This window comes from Eleginops maclovinus, chromosome 12, assembly GCF_036324505.1.
Source record: "Eleginops maclovinus isolate JMC-PN-2008 ecotype Puerto Natales chromosome 12, JC_Emac_rtc_rv5, whole genome shotgun sequence".
NCBI lineage: Eukaryota > Metazoa > Chordata > Actinopteri > Perciformes > Eleginopidae > Eleginops > Eleginops maclovinus.
The window spans coordinates 12,963,273-12,985,473 of NC_086360.1; the positions used below are offsets into that span (position 1 = coordinate 12,963,273).

General features: G+C 40.5%; 1 protein-coding gene across 2 annotated transcripts; it reads left to right on the top strand.

Moving 5' to 3' along the window:
- Positions 1-883: 883 nt before the first annotated feature.
- On the top strand, positions 884-17,153 carry septin5a (septin 5a). Of its 2 annotated transcripts, XM_063897545.1 has the most exons (12): positions 884-1,051; positions 1,191-1,204; positions 12,112-12,202; positions 12,308-12,394; positions 13,299-13,422; positions 13,565-13,699; positions 13,801-13,918; positions 14,011-14,112; positions 14,987-15,083; positions 15,167-15,302; positions 15,442-15,544; positions 15,922-17,153. In XM_063897545.1, the coding sequence occupies exons 1-12, from the start codon at positions 1,003-1,005 to the stop codon at positions 15,982-15,984; spliced, it is 1,119 nt and encodes a 372-aa protein (XP_063753615.1). In that variant the 5' UTR covers positions 884-1,002; the 3' UTR covers positions 15,985-17,153. The 2 variants fall into 2 exon arrangements, with proteins under 2 accessions (XP_063753615.1, XP_063753614.1); XM_063897544.1 differs by lacking the exons at positions 884-1,051; positions 1,191-1,204 and adding an exon at positions 10,371-10,730.
- Positions 17,154-22,201: the final 5,048 nt, after the last annotated feature.

The following is a 22,201-nucleotide window of genomic DNA, read 5'->3' on the forward strand; positions in this document are numbered from 1 at the left end:
GGTGTTTTTGACTTTTGACTTTACCATTAAATTGTTGACGTGTTCATTTTTTTTTTGTTCAGTCTTCTTAAGAAGTTGTGGGTCTGAGTTACCAAAATATGTTCAACATTAGTCTACATTAAAAGGCCTTTTAGTGTGGTTTTGTTTTGGCAAAAGCCTTCTTCAAGGTGCAATATAAAGTAAATAGTAATGCTTCATTAGACTTAACTAACTACTACTTTTATTATTGATTAATGTGTTGATTATATTCCCTATTGTTGGGACTATATAAAAATGTCAGAAAATAGCAAAGAAGGTCCAAATTTTCCAAAGTAAAGTCTTTGAATGTCTTGCATTTTCAGTCCAAAAGCCAAACGTATTCAGTTTAATAAGCATTACAAAACCCAAAAAGAGCACAAAAGAGCATTCAAAACTATTGTTTTATTCTTTAGTGAATGAAAATATAATTGAAAATAGTTTGACTTATCCTTACATCACTTCCCTTCAATACAAGCGCTTTGCAAAGGGAAGCTGTAAGTTAAGTGTTGAATCTGTAGGTTTATCTCACAGGATTTTTCATGGTGTGTTTGAATTTTCACTTAACATTTCTTTGAAAACATTGCATGATAATCATATTGACATTTTTGGGGTTGACTGCGTAATATTTTTGAGATAATTGACCACTAAACTAAAATCTATGTCCTACCGGACACTGGAAAGAAGTTGCAGATGGATGTCAGCGAGGTTGGTTTGGACACATCTATGGATAAACATGTGTTAAGAGAACTCGTGGCATCCTTTAGGACCCCTGCATGTAGGACCAATTTATAAATATCCATGAAGTAGGACCTCTGCCTGCAGGAGTTCTGCAGTGTGATTGGTTGTCAGTGTGTAGGAGGAGGGGCTAGCCTCTGTCAGCTCGGCCCGCCCTCCTGCTGTCTGTCCGGGCTTTTGGAGGCTAGGCAAGGGGCCGCTTTCTGTGAGCCGTCGCTTTGGTGAAATCGAGGGAGGAGAGCGGGCAACATGACGAGCAACATCAGGTACAAAAGCCGGATCCCGGTGAAAACAGGAGGTGAGCATGTTTTCTGGATTGTATTTACAGCCATGTGTTTATGAGAGTCAGTGAAGTGACTGCTGTTTCTGTCTCCCGGGGCGTCGCTCTGCATCCCTGCACCTGCCCCCCTCCTCATCCATCCCGTAATGTTCAATAGAGGAAAACGCGGAGGTAAGATACATCCTTTAAATTATTTTATTTAGATTTTTTATTTGCTGTTGAGTATTTTAATGTCGTGTTCTGTGAGCATTCAGCGTCTCAGGGGACGGCCTCCTTTACATCAGCATCAGCAATATTTACGTTTCAGTTCGCATGCACTCGTTCTTTCCCCCCTCCCCGATATGTACGTTGTCCTGTCAGTTGTGTAAGCGCAGATGCTCTGAGATCAGCCATGCCATCACAGGCTTCTCTCTGATAATGTGTGATCGCCATGTGTGGCAGTGGGGGGTTAGGTTTCATTTTTAGAAGCATATGTGGAGCAGGCCGGCGTCACAAGATGCTGACAGCCAACATGGTACCCAAATGGCAGCATCCTTTCTCTCCATCCTTCTCATTTTTGCGATTACTGGACATTAAGTCGACTGATCGACTGACCTAATTATAACGTTACATCAGCATGACTCCTGCCTACAGACTAAACCTTGCTCACCATTGTTCAGCTCGGATACACAGCTGCCACATGAGCCTGCAGGGGAGGTCGCATCTCTGATGACCCGGGGCCTTCCTCCTCCTCCCCCTCTATCCTTTGCATATAGTGTCTGATGACAGTATAGGGGTATGTGCACGTGCTGAGTCTGCTTGGATGATTTAGCGAACCTGATTGTTAACAGATTTAAAATCCCATCCTTCAACAACCTGGTTCAGATTCAGAAGACTTTATTGTCCATTACATTTACATATAATGGGAAATTCTACACTGGCATATCAGATAAAATAACACTCACCATACACACAAAATGAAGGAAACTGCATCTTAAAGTGACTAAATGGCAGTCTGTGGCAGAGGGATTTGTTCTTCTACTAGCTTGGGTCCATTAAAGTATCAGTTGTATTAAGAATAAGTGATTCAATATAACATTTAAAAAGGTGATGGTGTTGGTGGCCGAATGTCCTAAGAGGGATCGTTGAGGGTTGAAAAGGGGCTCAAGTTTTAGCCAAGTATACAGTATATAGGTGTGTGTGTGTGTGTGTGTGTGTGTGTGTGTGTGTGTGTGTGTGTGTGTGTGTGTGTGTGTGTGTGTGTGTGTGTGTGTGTGTGTGTGTGTGTGTGTGTGTGTGTGTGTGTGTGTGTATTTGAGTATGTTGGAGGGAAGACATATTTAAACAGGCTGTTATTGAGGATAGTCACAACCGATGGGAGGGTAAACATTTCTTCTCCTGTTACCTGGCTATTGGGACCTTCAGTCTGAGGCCTGATGGCGGCAGCTGGAATGCTGGGTTGAGAGGATGGGTGGGGTTGTTGTGTATCTCGATTGCTTTATTGATTGTGAATTGGATAAACTGGTCCTGGAGTTGTAATGGTTTTTCGAGTGAGCATGAAGCACCAAAAATCCACCTTAAAGCTTAAAAGCATGGGTTGTAATAGCACATTTTATACTACAGCATGAGCATTTGTATTCATCGATACAGTATAAACGTACATTTTTCTGTTCATTATTTTATTTATGTCTGTACCAAAACACACACACACACACACACACACACACACACACACACACACACACACACACACACACACACACACACACACACACACACACACACACACACACACACACACACAGTTTATAAAGTGATTGCTGGAAAACCTGGATCAATATGAATGATTCAGAATGATGTGCCTGCAACTGTAGCATTGTTCAGAGACTAACCTAAATTTAAATCAACCGGTATAAATGTCTTAACACTCCTAAACGTGTAATGATTCACACATGCCCAGTATTTAGAATACTACAGTTTTTACACCTTTATGTGTTTTTCTTCTTGGCTTTCAGCCGCTCTTCACTCCCACATACTGCATCTGACCCTGTGTTGAAAAGAATATAACTGTGTGTCAGCCTAGCTGTGGAGGAGGACAAAAAAAATACTAGTGGTCAGTGAAAGATGAGATCATAACTGTTAAAAAATCATCACTGATAATCAATCTTAAATTGATATTTCCCCTTCTCCTTTCCCCCTCTCTGCTTCTCACTCCTTCAGATATCCCTTACGTTCACGTCACTTCCTTTGCTGTGATATGACGTTGCCAGGCAACAGTCTTTTTTTAATCCGTTTCCAGCACTTCTCTGATACAACGTGAGTGGATGACACCATCTGACCTACCCACAATCCTGTGCAGTGATTATTCTGCGAGTGGGTGGCTGTATTCACTGGGTGGTTGTTTTTTATTTGATCACACATCGGAGAAACTGAAAGAGAAAAATACAACTACAGTTTCGATGTCATTATTTCATGTGTCATCACGATATTGTGAAAGATAAAAGGAATTTGAATCACATCCAGAATAAACACAGCTGTAAAAACATCCGGATAAAATGTAACACAAAAGTCAACAAACGTTTTTTATTGACAGAATTAAGAAATAATGCTAATAACAGCAGATCATTGTTTGGTTTGTACATGTTACAATAAGAAAAGCGATAGGTCAAAGAAGAGTTTTTTATTGATAGGTTTCTCCCTAACTAGAGCCTCAGCATACCATAATACAACATAGCCAGAAATACACGTACTAATACCGTTATACTGTATAATGTGTTTTACACTTTAATGGTAAGTCAATGTTACTTCTGCTGAATAACAGTCACTGTAGCCACACATGACAATTACAGGATAATGTTTGAATAGTGTAATAGTGTCAGAATAGAAAAGAGCCACAATAAGCTATTGACAAATTAACTCCTAAAATCACATCTGTTTTACGGCTTATTAATTAAACTTTCTGTTTGTATAAGATTGATTTTCAGTTTTTTAATCTTTTCTTACAACTCCAGACGTATATGAGGAAATATTTCAGCTGCATCACTCTGTTATCCTCTCGGTCTGAGATGGCATAACTGTTACAAGTTCAGCGGCCACATCACAATCTTTTGGATCTGTGCACGTGTGACTGCACTTCACTCAGTATCCCTCCACCCTCCCCTCACTCTCACTCTTTAAACACACTCTCGCTGCCACAGATGGGACCCTCACCAGGTCCCGGTGTGGACCAGCTGCAGAGCAGGAACGGGCGTATCCCTGGGGGTTGGGTGGGGTATTAAAACTGGGATTTGAACCCCCTGTGGCTCTGGCTTTTCAGCAAAAATAAATGCTGTAAGAGGAGAAAGAGAGAGTGGCTGGTCAAATAACCTTGCACTTCTTCTCTCATTACCATTTAATTAATTAATTTCCAGCTTTTGTATTTGTTGTTCCACAAATCTTATACCTAAGTCTGGCAGTATCACATGTTCTGTATTGAAGCAGAAGTAGGAGGGACATATTGAAACTTGACATGGAGTCTCTTTATGGCTTCATCATATTTTAGATGACTGTGCATCATTTATGTACACATTTATCCCAAATGTAGCCACACTTTTGATATTCTTTGAATCATCATTACACTTTAAGAAAATGAAAATAAAGTTGTGTCTGATTGGACAAATGTTTGAGTGCAAAGCATATTGTTGCAGTGAGGGCACAGACTTGACACGCAGTAAAGATTGTTTGAATACCAACAGTCTGTAATGAACACAGCCATGGAGGATAAATCGGCTTCTGTCATCTTTGTGTGAGTTTCTGCCTCTACAGGTTCTTTTTGGAGGGGCTTTCCTCCGTGACAGTCAATGCTCCTGTTCTTGTTCAGGTGTTGCCCTGCGGTGTTCACATGCACATTCTTTCATTTTGTCATGCTGCAAACACTCATGTTATGATTCAGTACAGCCTAGGTGCTTTGTGTACTGTCTTGTACCTGAAGCAGCTCACCTCCTTTCCTTCTCTGAGTTATACGCAACACTGCAGCACTCGTCATGTCTCGACTGCGCATTTCAAGAAGCTTTTAGAAAGCAACTGGGGGCTGACCCAGATAAAAAGATTCTTTGAAAAATCTTTTCAAGTATTCTTTCTGTCTTGATAGGTTTTGGATGGTTAGTTCTTTTGAAATAGGGAGCATGATTCTGAGAAGTATTTCAATAAATAAATATAGATATTTTATAACCTCAAACTGCTAAATAAATCGTACATGTTGTTTTTAATTTCTATTTAGAGATTTTATAGAGATTTCAAACTGAATCATGGTCTTCATCAGCTTATTAGATTTGCTTCAAATGTTGATCTGGACTCTTATTCTTTTTACACATCAGTTGGAAACAGAAAGTGAGTTTAGCTCAACATTTAAGCCAGCAATCTTTAGTTTATGCTTATTTTCACTTAGTTTCACTTTTGTTTCTTAAAGTCACACATTCTATGAAAAGACAATGTGTTGTTATAAGGATCTTATCATAGTTTGATTTATACTGTGAGTATCAGAAGTTGTGGCCACCATTTTTATTTAAAAACCCCTCCAACCTGACAACTACAGATTGAATCATTCTGCTGAATGTTCTGGGAGGTTCTTAATACATTTCAGAGCTACAGCCATGCTCCCACAAGTGTCCATTGTCAGTAAATGACCGGATGCTAAAACTGGGCTATGATGGCCAAGTGTCCTTCAGTGAAGTTTTTTGTTGTTGCCTGAGCAATAACATGCTGTCAGATTTGCATGCTAAAGAGCTGAGTGCACACAGGCTGCTGCATATCCAAGGAGACAAAGCAGGAGGAGGCCGGGGGACTTAGGGTTCATTTATATTGTTTGTGTACCCCTCTCCCTCTTTTATCCTCTTTCCTCTTATCTCTCCCTCCACCCTCTGTTGCCTCACACGCTGGTGGGCAAGCTACATATTTAAGAGACCAATCAGGGTTAAGGGTGTGAAAATGTCAGCTGCACGGCTGGGAGAAGCAGAGAAGTCATCAGTAAAGGTCGGCGCTCCGCACTGCTGCATCACAGGCAGCAAATTTCAAGATCGTTGCGAGCTTGCAGTGGTCAAAGCAGGGGTTAAAAATGACCCTCATTACTGAAGTTTGGTGGATTTTTCATGTAGTACTTTTTGACTAGCAGTAACTCCTCTTTTACTTAGCTTCCCGTTTTGCTGTTACAAAGAAAATGTGTTTTAAGAATCACTATGTTTAAAGAAATCTTAATATAGCAGCATACACACTTTGCTTTGGAAAGCTATCATAGAGTGATGTCTACCTGAGCAGAAAATTAGGTCACACTTCCTCTGCATGTGTTTTAATACTATTTTTGTCTTTGTGTGCATGTGAGTCCATGTGGCTACCCCTTGAAACTGACTGATGGCCACTTTCTTGACCTTTAAAGTGGGAAAGTATAAAACACAACCCATAACACATTTTTTCTCTCAAAGACTAAACATCGAATTGGAAAGCAATCAATGAATCAAAGTTTTTGTCTTATTCAATATTCAGAGGGATTTGATTCTATCAGCGGACTTGCTCTTGTATTAGAGAGCATCATTATAAGAGGGCTGGTAGAGGTCATCCTGTAAAGATGTTAAGGATAGCAAATAAATAACTTTAAATAAGTAACCTTTAAATGCAACTTACTCTTCCAAAGTGCTGCTTTTGTACCTTTGATTTTTAATCATCATCTTTTAATGTGAGGAACATATTCCTGTTCTCTTTTGCACACCGATCTGCATAAAATAGGACCCATGGACTGTAATCTGAAAAAGGAGTTGTTAAATGTGTGATGAGCCTCTTCATGGTCAGTTGTAATTTATGCAAGTCTTCTTCAGCCTAACTATGCGTCTGTGTTGGGATGTCTCATCACTGCAGCCTCTTGACAGTGTTGGCAGCAGTAGATGATGGGTTTGGACTGAAGTAATTTGGATTATGTTTTACATTTGTGTGTGTGTGTGTGTGTGTGTGTGTGTGTGTGTGTGTGTGCGCGTGCCTTATGTGTACGTGCACCCTGGCAGTAAAGTTGACTGCTGGGGCCTTTTGAGAGCTGTTTCCTTTAAGACCACAACTTTGTATGACTGAGAGGAAGAAGCTGAGTGCTGCCTGCTGATCTCTGTCTCTGAAGGACTGTCCACCATCTTTACTTACCAACACAAACACTCACACGAACAAGGAAGTCTCTTCTTGTAATGAGGAAAAGCAAAATACCACAGAAGAAACACATTGTCAGAGACCATATTTTGTCCAAATGAAGATCTTGTACATCTTTCAATTCTATTTAAACAGTATGATGTCCAAATGACAGTTGGCAGAGTTAAAATACATACATAAGTAGGCAAATCTTTATCAGAAAAGGTCATTTTAAAGCATTGCAAATGAATTTGATTGATTAAAAATGTTATTCCCTGACAGGAAGTTGATCTGCAACATGTTTATGTTGCTATAACATTGAACTTTATCCAGGGTTTATACAGTTGGTCAGTTAATAGACATAACAATCAACATTTGAAAGAATGTTTCTTGCAGTTATTTCAGAGGGTGAAAAGAAGAACAGAAATTAGTGTCTACAAACATTCACATGAAGGTAATAAGCCACAATATATTTATAATTCTTGTCATGTGAAAGCCAAACACCACAAGAACATTTTAAGATCTTTTTTAATTGCCTGCTGACTGCTTGCTGCCCTGCTTCCTGTAATTACTCATCGTCACTCTATAACAGCAGAAGTCAGATTGTTCTTTTCCGAATGCAGAACAGAAACTTTGACAATATCTTAAACATTTTCAGCCTTTTAATCCAGACGTTCAGAAGAGGATGGATTAAGGTGGATAATGTCTGAATTAATTGGTGTTTCATGTGTTTGTGCGGGTGGAAAGGGTCTTTATAGTCAAGAGTAATTACGTGTTAATTACATTTTCGGTTTTCCCATTGTGGAACAAGTGGTCCGATGAATGGCTGCATCTTATAATATCCAGAATTGCCAAGAATAAATCTGGTTGTGTCTCTTTCTGCCCTAGAAAAATAAACTAAAATAGAAGGGCAGAGCTCGGACCTGCATGAAAAATCAGTCTCAATAAATTATAAATAATGCAAAAATTGGGACATTTTGAACCTGTCACCTCCCTAATGTGTATCAACAGATTAGAATCCAACCATTTGATCGAAATAGACCCTTATTCATAATCCAATGTGGTACTTTAACTCAGAAGCTTTATCCAAGTGTTGACCTGAAAGATGAAAGCAGCAGCAACAACCTGACATGGGGACAGGAGTGAGGTTGTGAATGAACAATATTAATAGAGACATCCATTTTTGGCTTAGCAATGACAGAGTTTTAATTGAACATAATGTCACATTTCAAAGTAACAAAAGAGGTGTGACTGGCAACATTAAACTTGTGTCTGTCTGGTCATAGGAGAAAGGGACAGATGGTCTCTGATAAAGACTGAAGGTGGGGGTGTAGCTGGGGGGGGCTATTGTAGCACCATTTCAAGGCATCTGTTCTTCTATTCTATTCAGATTGACCCTCCAGCCCCCCCCCTCCATGCATTCTTTGATGTCTACAATGATCTAAACTCTTCATCCAGCATCGTTTAAAGCAGTAACACCATGCTTAAATCCATAGACTGTACATCTTAAAACATAAGCTTATTATCAGAGGGGATTCCTCTGTCGCCCCCTGGTGGTGTGGAGGGGGACTGTTTCATCCTGTACGTGGCATCACTGTGGGGTGTGTACTTTTGGGAAAGAAAGGAAGAAAAAAATGTCTTATTTCAAAGAGTATTTAAGCTCTGCGGCCCACATAATGTATGAGCTGGACACACCCACACACACACACACACACACACACACACACACACACACACACACACACACACACACACACACACACACACACACACACACACACCACCATCACATCTGGAAGCAATCCGCTGCAACCTCTGCCTTGAAATGTACCTCATTCACCTCTACACACACACACACACACACACACACACACACACACACACACACACACACACACACACACACACACACACACACACACACACACACACACACACACACACACACACACACACACACACTCACACATGTGCGCACACAACTACCACATCCTTTACATTACTGTCTAGACGAGAGCTTCAGCTACTACTCATAGGTATCTGCTGTTTGGATTCATTCTGATGACAAACAAAACCAATCCATTCATTAATGTAAAACATGTGACAATATTCAAGGAAGTGTTTGTTAATTAAATATGCTAATTTCTCTTTAATACAATTTACAGTGTACAGTACATATTTATAAAACTCAGTTATTCTCATTTTATATAATGTTATAGCATCAATTTCTCCTTTAACTTGTGACTTAAAAGTATACACATTTTTCCCAATAACTATTACTTCTGAAATATGCCTATACTTTAAGGCTGTGTTGTTTTGTGGATTTGCAAATTCAAAATAGACTTGAAAATAAGAGTATCCTAATAATTAGCTATAGCAGTATCCATAGGACCCTTTGTCACATTTTAGATATTTACCAGTTTTAAGCCGTTCCTATTAAAACAAGATAAAAGAACAGAAGTTGTTTATAGATTTAAGTATCAGAACTCAGTATTTTCTTCTTTTATCTAACATTAACAATTTTATCTGTTGTCTATTTGTTTGTTTGAAGCTGACCTTATGATAGAAACAGGTTGAGCTTAATAAATTGTAAAGTTATTATATTATGTTACTGTATAAAGTTGTTAAAACATTCAGCTACAACAGTGAAGTGCCACTATATTTACAATTTTCTGATGTTAAAATCAGTCAATATCAGTCTCGTGGAGAATTGGTTTGCACACAAAGTAATTTGACTTTTCTTTAAGTATGTCTAACAGTTTGGTTATTTTTCTTAAGTAATGGATGTAAGATTATGAACTAAAGGATTCAATAAAAATATCCTGCTTGGCTAAAGGCACTCACTGTGAACCTCTGGTCTGAACGACACACACACCCACGCACAGACACAAGTTTATTTACTTGTTAATCTAATAAACCCTCTTCACAAGCCTGCACTTGCAGCGTCTTTATCTGTTGTTTATTGTTCAGGCTATGGCACCTTCAAGTTCAAACAAGTTATTTTATTACATCTAAATTTTACGTCTGTTGCTTCCCTGTGCCTTTCTCTGTTGATCGTTTCTCTCGGTGTAGAGTAGGGTTTTATTTTCAACTGTCTGAGCTGGGGGAGGGAATACATGCTGAATGAATGAGTTTCTTTTAGACGTTTGCTTCTTCCATCCCTCCCTTGTTTCCTCCCTCAAATTGCCACTTCTCTCTTACTCCCGCTCTCGTCACCCTCCCTCTCAGAGAGAATTCCTCCGTACCTGTCTGAACAGGGAGAGTCGGAGCACTGCAGGGCAGAAGAAAGAAAGAAGGGAATCAAGAGAAAGAAAGTAGGAGGAACATAAGGCGCACATTTAAGGAGCACAAACAGGGAAGAGGTGTGTTTGAGACGAGGGTGAAGGTTTATCGAGATCTCAAGGCTTCAAGTTGTGCTTTTTTTTCTGATCCCTGCTGGGCTGTTTTACAACTCTCTGAGACCAGTGGCTATTTTGATCTGGGAGTGTTGGAGCGGTTTGGGATGGATGCCATCATGCTGCAAGAAAAATTGGTGGAACGGCTGCTGTGCCCACGAGTGAGAACCGCCAGGCAGAAGGTAAAAACCTTGGATTTCTAGGGAGTGAGTAGACAAAAACAGTGGAAAACAATCTGGAAAATACAATACAAATATAGACAAAGAGTTGAGGATTACTTTATAAATGCACTAGTAAGAAGAACTCATTCCCCTGGACTCAACGCCAGCGTGTTTTGATGTTATCTCTGCTTTCTTTAGAGGTGTGTGAATCCTCCAGTGACAGATTTACTGCTGGAATAAATTGATGAAGTGCTTTTATGATTACTCACCGATTAATCTACAGATTTCCTCATTCTTGCTTCTCTGGCTTTCTGACAAGTGTGTCTGTCATAGCTACACTGGTTACACTGCCTGTTTGTGTGTGTGTGTGTGTGTGTGTGTGTGTGTGTGTGTGTGTGTGTGTGTGTGTGTGTGTGTGTGTGTGTGTGTGTGTGTGTGTGAGTTTTGTGTGTGCTTTTGTAAAAGTTATCCTCACCCTGGGGGACTGTCGGAAATGCCTATGACAAGCTATGACAGCTTATAAGGACTCTGACTGTTTGCTTGGCTTGTGTGTTTGCAGAGTGAAAAAGAGCTTTTCACTTCTGTTGAATGTAGCTTCTGTTTGTGTGTGAATGCTCTCAATGGACCTCGATCGGTATTTTTATCCACACATGTTAACGGGCACTGTCGGGTAAAGATGACGTTGTGCCAGATGCAGCATAGAGCTGCAGCACAGAGCTGCACTGAGCTCCTCTGTGTGGCACAGTGAGTGACTGCTATCCTGTCGCTTATTGTGTGTTTCAGCGAGAGTTTAAGAGCAAAAGTGAGACGCTGGTTTATTCTCAGTTGCTTCAGAGGAATGCTGTGCACGTGTTTTTCCATGCAGTTGTCTGTCTGTTGTGGTGATTTTTACTGCATCAGAGGCTGCCAGATACATGTTGTGTTCCCATTAGAAACCCTCTGAGCGCTCCTACAATTATTTGGTGTTATTTTGAAGCTGTTTGCTGCTTTTGATGTTTTATTGTAGGGCGGAAACAATTACTCAACTATTCAAGTAGTAAAATAATTCTGTTAAAAGTCCCTACAAAAATTGGTTAAGTTAAACGACGTGCAATTTAAGAAACATGTATATTATAGTATTGCATTACACTGAACAATGAAGGACTACAAAGTGTGATCTTATCTAAACCTTTATTCTAACAGTATTATTCGTAATTATACTTTTTAAAATTCTGGATGAACTAAAGTTATCAAAAAGTTAAGTTAAATATACAATATTTGTTTAGTTCATTATCAAAACAGCTGCCAACAGCTAATCAATTTCTTATTAGCTATTTGTTTTTGTTGTTTGGCCCTTACAGTGACTGATACTTTCAGTCATGCCTTAATACTAAATACCTTCTTCTTTGTGTTTCTGTCCCAGGAGAAACAGTATGTGGGTTTTGCAACTCTACCAAACCAGGTCCACAGGAAGTCTGTGAAGAAAGGCTTCGATTTTACACTGATGGTGGCAGGTCAGTAACTGCAAATGCAATTTAAGGTGTAACTTATAAACTGGCAAATTATACTAATACTAGAATTATATTGTATTATAATATCTGTCTGTCTGTGATCTGCAGGAGAGTCGGGTATGGGTAAATCCACTCTGGTCAACAGCCTGTTCCTCACCGACCTCTACAAAGACAGGAAGTTACTGAATGCTGAAGGTGAGTCTATATGCTATTCATTGTGCCTCTGCATCATATAGTGTGCACTTTTCCATCAATAGAATAACTCTGAGGTCTGGTATTAATTTAAATAAATGCATGTTTGTATAAACTAGCCCAAAGTGCATCTTACATTTACATACTGTATGTCACTCAGCTGCACTGAAAAAGTTTAAAGCGACACAGATACTTCTGATACTTCACAAAATGCTCAATGTACAAAACTCTAGTCCTGTTAACCTGTTGCTACATACTATGGCCACTCATTTGTGATCAATATACTATTTTGTTTGGTATGTATATGTGCAAACAAAATTAAATCATTTCAAAATAAGATAGTGATAGGGAAATTAGACCGCACAACATTACCAACATTAAAGTCAATTTAGGAATCTCCATACTCCAGTTTTTAGTGTAAACATTTGAAAATTGAATTTCAAATTACCCTGGGTAACATTATAACAACATGTCAGATGTGTTGGACAGCTAGCTCAGTTTGCTATGCAACAGTTACACATGCCAGGTACTGACTGAGAGAAAATATTCATTCATTCTCTACGCAGTAACTAGTTTGTGTGGGGCAACATGTTTTCATTTAGTTGAGTGAATACCACAGACTGTATAAAACACGTCTTTAATGGGTTAAGATTGAATTACAGAACAACTGGTGCAGCTGGCTCAGAGGCACCAAATCATTAAGCCTTTTTTGTAATTGTTAGTAAAAGTCTGAACTGGATATGGGATATGTCCACAATATATAAAATATTGAATATAACGTCTCTTTCATTTTACGGGAAGTGAATTCATCTGTTCATCAATCATGCAACTGTTGCTAAAGGCAAAAAAAACAAATACGTTTTCCTTTATTTGTCTCATTCTCCTTTTCTGTGTTGGTGCTTTGCAGAGCGTATCAACCAGACTGTGGAAATTATCAAACACACTGTGGACATCGAGGAGAAAGGAGTCAAGCTCAAGCTGACCATCGTTGACACGCCGGGGTTCGGAGACGCCGTCAACAACAACGAGTGGTGAGCTGGAAGACCTGCTGCTCTGACAGTGCCTCATTCAGCCTGCAAGCTACAATTCACAGTCTGTGTGTGTGTGTGTGTGTGTGTGTGTGTGTGTGTGTGTGTGTGTGTGTGTGTGTGTGTGTGTGTGTGTGTGTCCTAGCTGGAAGCCAATCACTGACTACATAGATCAGCAGTTTGAGCAATACTTCAGGGATGAGAGCGGACTGAACAGAAAGAACATCCAGGACAACAGAGTCCACTGCTGCCTATACTTCATCCCTCCGTTTGGCCACGGGTAATTTTTGCATTACATCACTGCTTCAAGCTGTCTTGATTTGGAGAAATGTACTCTCACTGTACCTGACGCTCATGTTCACGCTGGATTCCTCTCAACAGACTGCGTCCGGTGGATGTTGAGTTCATGAAGGCTCTGCATGAAAAAGTGAACATAATCCCACTCATCGCGAAAGCTGACTGCCTCACGCCCAACGAGATAAAGAAGCTCAAAGACAGAGTGAGTCTCTGAGCTGCAGCTCTAAAGTGAACTCACCATGTGATACTGTAGGCAGATCATTCACTGTGACCATTAATCTGATTCATCTTTAGATACGAGAGGAAATAGACAAGTTTGGGATTAAAGTGTACCAGTTCCCTGAATGCGACTCTGATGAGGATGAAGAGTTTAAACAGCTTGACAAAGAGCTGAAGGTGAGTCCAGTTAATGAACTCAATCTTTCTACATGGAATAAGCTGTACTTCTAGCCAAAGATGAAGGTCATGTATACAGAAAGGTTAAAGGAGCAGGCATACTGGGGAAAAACAAAACAAAACACAAGACTTTTGGGAAGATTTTGGTAAAGTAAAAATGTCCAGACCCCTCAAATGTTCTCATGCCTGACCCTTTTCAGTACAACCCCCTTCTCTGGAGTTTACAGGAAAATGTTTTCTGTTTCTCACAGGATTTCAAAGATACACACTCTCTCTTAAAAAATACTGACAACATTTGTTTGTTATATGCTTAATGTGTTTAGCTGTATGGTTATTTTTTCTGTAAATAGTATTTCCCAACATAAATGCCTCGAGTGCTGTTTTTAAAGTAATCTTGTTGATGACTGGGAAAAAATCCTTGTGTGGAAATACTCAAATAGGTTACACAAGCAGATGAATAAAATTCTCCCCAAATATATTAAACATGACCTCAGACCTCAGTGTTGTCACTCACTCCTGTTAGGAAGTTTAGTCATCATTAAGGTTAGTTTCACTCCTTTCTTATTCTAATCTACTTACTGGCCTTGGAGCCCTGTAAATGATCCTAACATGACGTGTCGTATCATGGAAATGTTTTTGGTTTGTGCTGTTTATCACAGATTAGCTGGGAAATAACTGCAAAAAAAACAAAAACTGTTCTTTTGTTTTTGCGTATCTCAACAATGACTGTCAACGCCTCTCTCAAGCTGCTCAGTGGGTTTTTCTGCATGTGTAAAACTCTGTGAATATGAACCGGGGCCAGCATGCTCAGTCAGCTGTCTCTGGATGGTTCAAGGTTAAAAAAACAAACCGGCCATCATGTCTTTGTGTTCAGGAGTGCACCCCCTTCGCTGTGATCGGCAGTAACACGGTGGTGGAGGCGCGGGGGCAGAGAGTGAGAGGGAGGCTGTACCCATGGGGGATCGTTGAAGGTGCGTTTATCGTCCGGCTGTTATAAACAGATTGATTTTAATAGCTTTGATTACTGAACTTTTTTTTTTACTACTTTTCTCAGTGGAAAACCAGTCGCACTGTGACTTTGTGAAACTGAGGAACATGCTGATTCGTTCACACATGCACGACCTCAAAGATGTGACCTGTGACGTGCACTATGAAAACTACAGAGCGCAGTGCATACAGGAGATGACCAGGTGGGTGAAAACAGGAGAGACGGAAAGCTTTTGTAAACATCTCAGATAACTGCTGATCTTCACAGATTTTAGTAGCCTACAGTTCTGCCTGCCTCACCTATTCTCACCCCTATTGTCTTGTTATTTTCCTTCTCCTCAGTAAACTGGCTCAGGACAACCGTATGGAGAGTCCCATCCCCATCCTGCCACTGTCCACCCCGGATGTAGAGACTGAGAAACTTATCAGGCTAAAAGACGAGGAGGTATGAAGCAACTTTATTTGTTTCACCAAACAGTTGTTTCGATTTTATCTAGAATAGTTTATTTTCATGAATGTATCCTAGAAGGGTATACATATATAAAAAATAAAGTAAAACAAATGCAGAATTTTTAGGATAATTTGTTAGGTAAACATTTTTACATAAGTACAAAGGGAGTGAACCATAGACTGTATATAGAGTGAACCCAGTCTAACGCAGCAGATTCGACTAGTTTTTTTGTTAGCTCTATAATGTGGATGTGGGACTGAAATCCAACTTTTCCTCATCAATATCAATATATATATATATATTTTTTACCATTAAACAAACACTAGCATAACATGAAGGATGTATTAATGAGCGTTCCTCTCTGTGTGCAGCTAAAAAGGATGCAGGAAATGCTGAATAAGATGCAGCAGCAGATGCACGACAAAGAGCAGTGATGTCAGTCTGTGCTGCAGCGCCACCTGCCGTTCCTCCCCTGAACCGCAGTGAGACCTGCAGACATTGAACATGGGAGTCACGTGTTATTGGCAGCTCCGGCTGTACATTTATCCTCAGTTTGGTGCTTTGTATAGTTTGTCTGCCTGGAAGCTTGTTTGTCAGAGGACGGTTTTGTCTCTGAAACCATCCGTTTGTCCACCTTGAGCCCCTTGCTGTGGTTAAACAGTCTTAACATATATAATATAATTGCGTAATTTAAATTACTACTATCTGTATCTAATTTATAAATGCAATGCTAAACTTTTTGGATATTTTGTCAGGGTATGATGTTTTGTAAAGAAATTTAGTTTGTTGGTGATGTTAACATTTGATGGATATTGTTTTTATTATATATTTGTGAGTGTGTGTGTGTGTGTGTGTGTGTGTGTGTGTGTGCGCGCGCGTGTGCGTGTGTATTTCATGATAATTCCTCCAGTTGTCCGTCCATATTACTCCCTTTTAACCCAGTGACTCTTACTCTTTTTCTTTTTTTTATCCAACTTTTTCTCTTGTTATTTTGCTCTCTGATCCCCATTTCCTGTGACATTTATCACATATGGCAAGTAAACATATCTTTGACTGAAAATGCACTTATTGCCAGTAACTGTGAATGGAGGATAAAGCCTTTGACATAATGAGAGGGTCGGTGCAGTGCAGGGAGCATGTGCAAGCATGTTGCCATTACTCATATCTGCTAAAGGCATTGGGCCTATTTCTACTGCTTTATAACCAATGCTTATACTAAAAATACATAAGTATGCTTTGTTGCCGTTATGGTAAAAATAGACCAATAATAACATAAAATGATAAAGAGGAGCAGCTGCTGTCTGTGCTTCTGTTCAAAATCTCACTGATTGAAAGTGACTTGATGCATTCTGCTAGTGAAGATGTGTATCCTATGTGTGAGTGTCTTTGTATGTGAGTGTGTGTGTGTGTGTGTGTGTGTGTGTGTGTGTGTGTGTGTGTGTGTGTGTGTGTGTGTGTGTGTATGTATGTGTGTGTGTGTGTGTGTGTGTGTGTGTGTGTGTGTGTTTGGGCTGATGCTGGGAAACAGTTCATATTTTGCCTGAAGGCTGTAAGCTCAGCCTGTGCCCCATTTATAAAAGTGTGACAAATAAACTTTAGTTTCTCGTCAATCTGCATCGTCTGTCTGAGTATTACAACGTGAGCACAGCACCGACTTCGTCGGTTATATATCGGCTGTCAGTCTGAGCTCATAGCTGGAGCTGCAGCAGGGAAACACTATCTGATGATTCATGTTTATCTCCTGCAGCCATCCTTCCTCTGCTCTGCACATCATCTTCTGCCTGCCAGTCATAGCAGACATAACATTGGCAAGAATGTTAGGAATATCTGCATTTTTCCTTACAGGGACTTTGACTTTATTACAAAGTAAAAATACAAATTTAAAAGTACAAAAACTTTACTTAAGTAAAAAGAAAAAAGTAATGTTGATAAATAACATTGTAATGTATCTTTGGTATTTGCCTTATTTATCTGAATCTAAAAAGTACCTTATATTTTTAAATAAATGCACTATACTAAAATTACAATATTTTAATACTGTACCCTGTAAGTATTATGGTATCACTGGTAATTATCCATTGTTAAGACCATGCTGTCTTCATATTGGGGCTGAACACCCGATTGGGAAAAATGTGGTACTGCACATTAACAAATAACAAATGATGTTGTGAAACAACAGTCAGAAGTGCTGAAAGAAGACTTTAAATGTCTGTTGAAAACTCTCTAAATGCTGAGGTGTTCATCAGTTGCCCTCTACCGCCAGACGAGGAGTGGAGAGATTCAGCAGATTTTTGGCACTGAACACGAGGCTCTCAACTGACTGTACTGAACATTCTGTCCATTTTATTGACAATTTTAACTTTTTCTGGGACCGCAGGCATCTTTTTAACGCAGATAGACTTTATCTGATCTGAGTCAGGAGTAAAATGGTTTATTTCTAACATATTCAACTGCCTGCGTCATCAATCTGCTCCCTATGCAAAGGCCAAGCAACAAGAGGAATCAAAACAGGAGAAAGACACAACACAGTTCATAGAAAACCTTGAAGACCTATCACTGCACCTGGCTGAGGAGAGTCGTGATTATGAGAGACCTATGAGACAAAAGGAGGAGTCTCGACTCCACCGATCCCCCTTATCAACGCCTTTGAGGATACTCTCCCTTCAACACCCAAACCACCATCCAGCTCTCTGGGCCCAGACTCCGCCTACCAGCAGTTCAGTGACCTCCTACGCTCCTGCCTGAAGGTGATTCAGGAGATTCGCAAGCGGACCCCGGTCCCTCAACCGCGCCTACTACAATCACCGAAGCAGACACGTGCACCAGCTCCCCCGTATTCATCGCCATGCCTACCACAATCATCCAAACCAAAACGTGCACCACCTCTTCCCCCTTCGAGTAAACTAAAGCAATCCTAATCAAATCAAGGTCAGTTTAATGTACTTGATATTATAAATATGTGTACCATTTTAGCTTGCTTTATTCCGATAGGAAAACTAAGTATATCTCACTCTCTCCAGTACACCAGATTCCATTGACAAAAATGGCTATTTTACTTTGCAGCACAAAAGAGTTGCTAGTCTGCTGCTGCCTCATTTAGGTCGTTTATGTAGTTTAGGTAAATCACAGCAAAGCTGAACTATCAACGAAGACATAGAATAGCACAATTAAACTTATTCATTGAGCCAGCAGTAGACCAGCAATTTCTGTGTGATGCAGGTAAAATTGCTGTTTTTGCCAATGGAATCAGGTGTGCTGGAGAGAGTGAATTAACAAGGATACTTCAGTCAGAAAGGGCTGCTTGATGGCAAGGTAAAGCAGGAAAAATATAAATTAATATAGTAAGTGTACACTGAAAATGGAAATGTATTTTATCAATGTAATGTTAAAACAAACACAATATTAGAGTATACAATTCATAATAATACAAAAATAAATATTAACACAATGTTAGCATTGATATATGAGGAGATAGTTTCAAATGCAATTTATGTGTGGCTATAAGGGACTTTCTGACACCTGTTTTATATGCTTACCTGTTACAGATTTGAAGAATACCAGATGAGTAGAAGCATCATAGATGAACCACAACAGCCTTCAATCTCACAATTCTTGGACAGTCGTGAAGCGCATTACAGCATGAGTCATCCACAGCAGAAGGCTATCACCAACACAATACTGTCCGACCTGATTATTGATTGCAACCTTCCCCTGTTTATTGTGGAACACAAGAGTTTTCGGCACTTTCTGAAAGTAATTGACAGTAAGTACAGCCCAGTGTTTCGCAGAACGTTGACATCAAAAACAGAGAGCCTCGCTGGGGAGAGACGTTCAAGATTAAAAACTCAATTGAGCAACACTGAGCATGTTTCAGTCACTGTGGACATTTGGTCTGACCGAAAGATGTGGGGATTCCTTGGTGTCACTGTCCACTGGATAGAGAAAGAGACAGCTAAAGAGAGGATACAGCTAAATACAAATCTCTTGGCCTGCAATCGCTTCAAAGGCTCACACACAGCTGAACAAATCTGTGACCAATTTGAGTCAATATGCAATGAATACAACATCAAATCAATCAATCAACTTTATTTATAAAGCCCTTTAAAAACAGCCGCAGCTGAAACAAAGTGCTGCACATGGATAAAAACACGTAGCACAAAACACAAAAACAATATAAAAACAACAATAAAAAATCAATAACAATGTCAAAACAACAAGACCAACGAAACAAATACAGAAACATAGTCTCATGCTGGGTTAAAAGCCAAGGAATAGAAATGGGTTTTAAGACAAGTTTTAAAAATGGGCAGTGAAGGGGCTTGTCTAATGTGCAATGGGAGGTCATTCCACAGATTAGGACTGGCAGCGGAAAAGGCTCTATCCCCTCTGAGCTTCCGTTTAGGCCTTGGTACCTCCAGGAGCAGCTGATCAGCTGACCTGAGGCACCGGGCAGGAGTGTAAGGATGGAGCAGCTCAGAGAGGTAAGATGCGGCGAGACCATTTAAAGATTTAAAAACAAATAAAATAATCTTAAAATGGACTCTAAAATGCACAGGCAGCCAGTGGAGGGAGGCTAACAGACATAACAGAAGTGGTTTCAGAGAGAAAGCATCCTTCTTCTTCAGTGGCACATAGATCTGGCTGTCATCAGCGTAACAATGAAAAGAGATACCATGCTTTCTCAGGATTGAACCCAGGGGCAGCAGGTACAATGAGAAAAGCAGTGGCCCTAAAACTGAACCCTGTGGAACCCCATATGACCTTGGAGCAGTGCAGGACTTAGAACCACCAAGGCTTACGCACATAGTTCTGTCTGCCAGATAGGACTTGAACCAGTCCAGGGCGGTACCAGAAATGCCCACTAGGTGCTGCAACCGAGGCACTAAGATGTTGTAGTCCACGGTATCAAAAGCCGCAGTTAAGTCCAGGAGGACAAGAATCGCATAGTCTCCAGGGTCATTTGCCAGGAGGATGTCATTAAAAACTCTTAATAAGGCTGACTCTGTGCTATGCAGTGTTTTAAAACCGGACTGGGAGACCTCCAGGACATCATGCTCATCCAGAAATGATTTTAATTGAGTATTAACAACTTTTTCCAGGATTTTTGAAATAAAAGGCAGCTTGGAGATGGGTCTAAAATTGGCTAGCACACCAGGGTCAAGACCAGGTTTCTTAAGCAGGGGTCGCACCACAGCATGTTTAAAACTTTGGGGGACAACACCAGAAGACAGACTGCTGTTAATAATGGCCAGAACCGACTGCCCTATAATAGGGAAGACCTCTTTAAAAAAGTGAGGTGGGACAGTGTCACAGGGAGAACCTGATCAAAGATAAAGTGGACTACATTATTAGTGACAATGCTGCTAACATGCGAAAGGCATTCACTGTGTGCTTCCCCAGTGAACAAGAGGATGATGACGGAGATCATCTTGATGACCCTGATCTCTGGTGTGACTTAACCCTGGAAGAACAGCAAACGGTAGATGATGCTATGGCAAAGATACAGCGCCTGCAGTGTTTTGCGCATACTCTTCAGCTGGTGGTGGGAGACGGTTTGAAAGACACAAAAGTGACATGTCCTTCTCTTTCCAAGTTATCAAAACTTAGCTCATTGCTGCACAAAAGCACAACATTCAAAGATGTGTTTGATAGTGAATTTGGGGAACAGAAAGGCATCCCTGCTGCAGTCAACGCAAGATGGAACTCAACACTGAGGCAAGTAAAGGCAGTTCTCCAGTGTGATCATCTAAAGCTCTGTGCCATTCTAGAAAAGGCTGGGCATAAGGAGTTGTCATTCACACCACAAGAGTGGAATCTGTTGAAGGAGTTGGTGGACATCTTGAAGCCGTGTGGAGAAGCAACTGATTTGACACAGGGAGAGAAGGTCGTCACAATCAGTGCAGTTATTCCATCCGTCTTGTCCCTCAATCATCACCTTGAGAAGCTGAAGCCTCAAGTTTGTTTCCTGAGCGGCCTGGTCGGAAGTCTCCAGGCATCCCTGAACAAAAGATTTCTTGGGATCTTCATTAACGTGAAAATGGCTGGGACTCAAGATGGGATCACTGCCCCCTTTTCAGACCCAGTCTACCTCGAAGCAGCCACCTTGGATCCAGCCTTTTCTCTGCTGTGGGTGGAGCACCATGTACTGGTCAATCGTGACATCAAGGCAGAGGTGGCACAACAAGTTAAAGGTAAATATTATTGACTTCAATGCAACTTTTTTTCTCATAGTCTGATCTTATTGACAGCATCAATAATTGCATTTTTCAGTCTAACACTATCACCAACACCAATGGTAATAAGGGCTCTTTTGTTTCTGCTGTTGTTAAATGTTTTTCCAGAATTGATCCTGCAAGATGCTGCAAAGACTGACCAACCTGTGCCTCTGGTTGATGAAGAAGAGCAAGAGGACCTTGGACAAGGAGAAGGGCTGTTTGCTGCATACCATAAGAGGCAGAAGAAGGATGTTGGGACCACTCCAGCACTACAGCTAAGTCACTACCTAGACACAGCCGAAGGACAGAACGCCCTTTTGTTCTGGGCACTGAACATCAAGTCTCTTCCTTCACTCTTCCGAGTGGCCACCAGAGTCTTGGCAGTGCCTGCCTCTAGTGCTCCAGTGGAGCGAGTTTTCAGCCATGGTGGCATCAT

Excerpts from the sequence above, each read along its gene's own strand:
- septin5a (XM_063897544.1), top strand. The coding sequence starts at position 10,656 with ATGGATGCCATCATGCTGCAAGAAAAATTGGTGGAACGGCTGCTGTGC. Across the intron at positions 13,423-13,564 it reads GCCGTCAACAACAACGAGTG|CTGGAAGCCAATCACTGACT; the intron begins GTGAGCTGGAAG and ends TGTGTGTCCTAG. Across the intron at positions 15,084-15,166 it reads CCCATGGGGGATCGTTGAAG|TGGAAAACCAGTCGCACTGT; the intron begins GTGCGTTTATCG and ends TACTTTTCTCAG.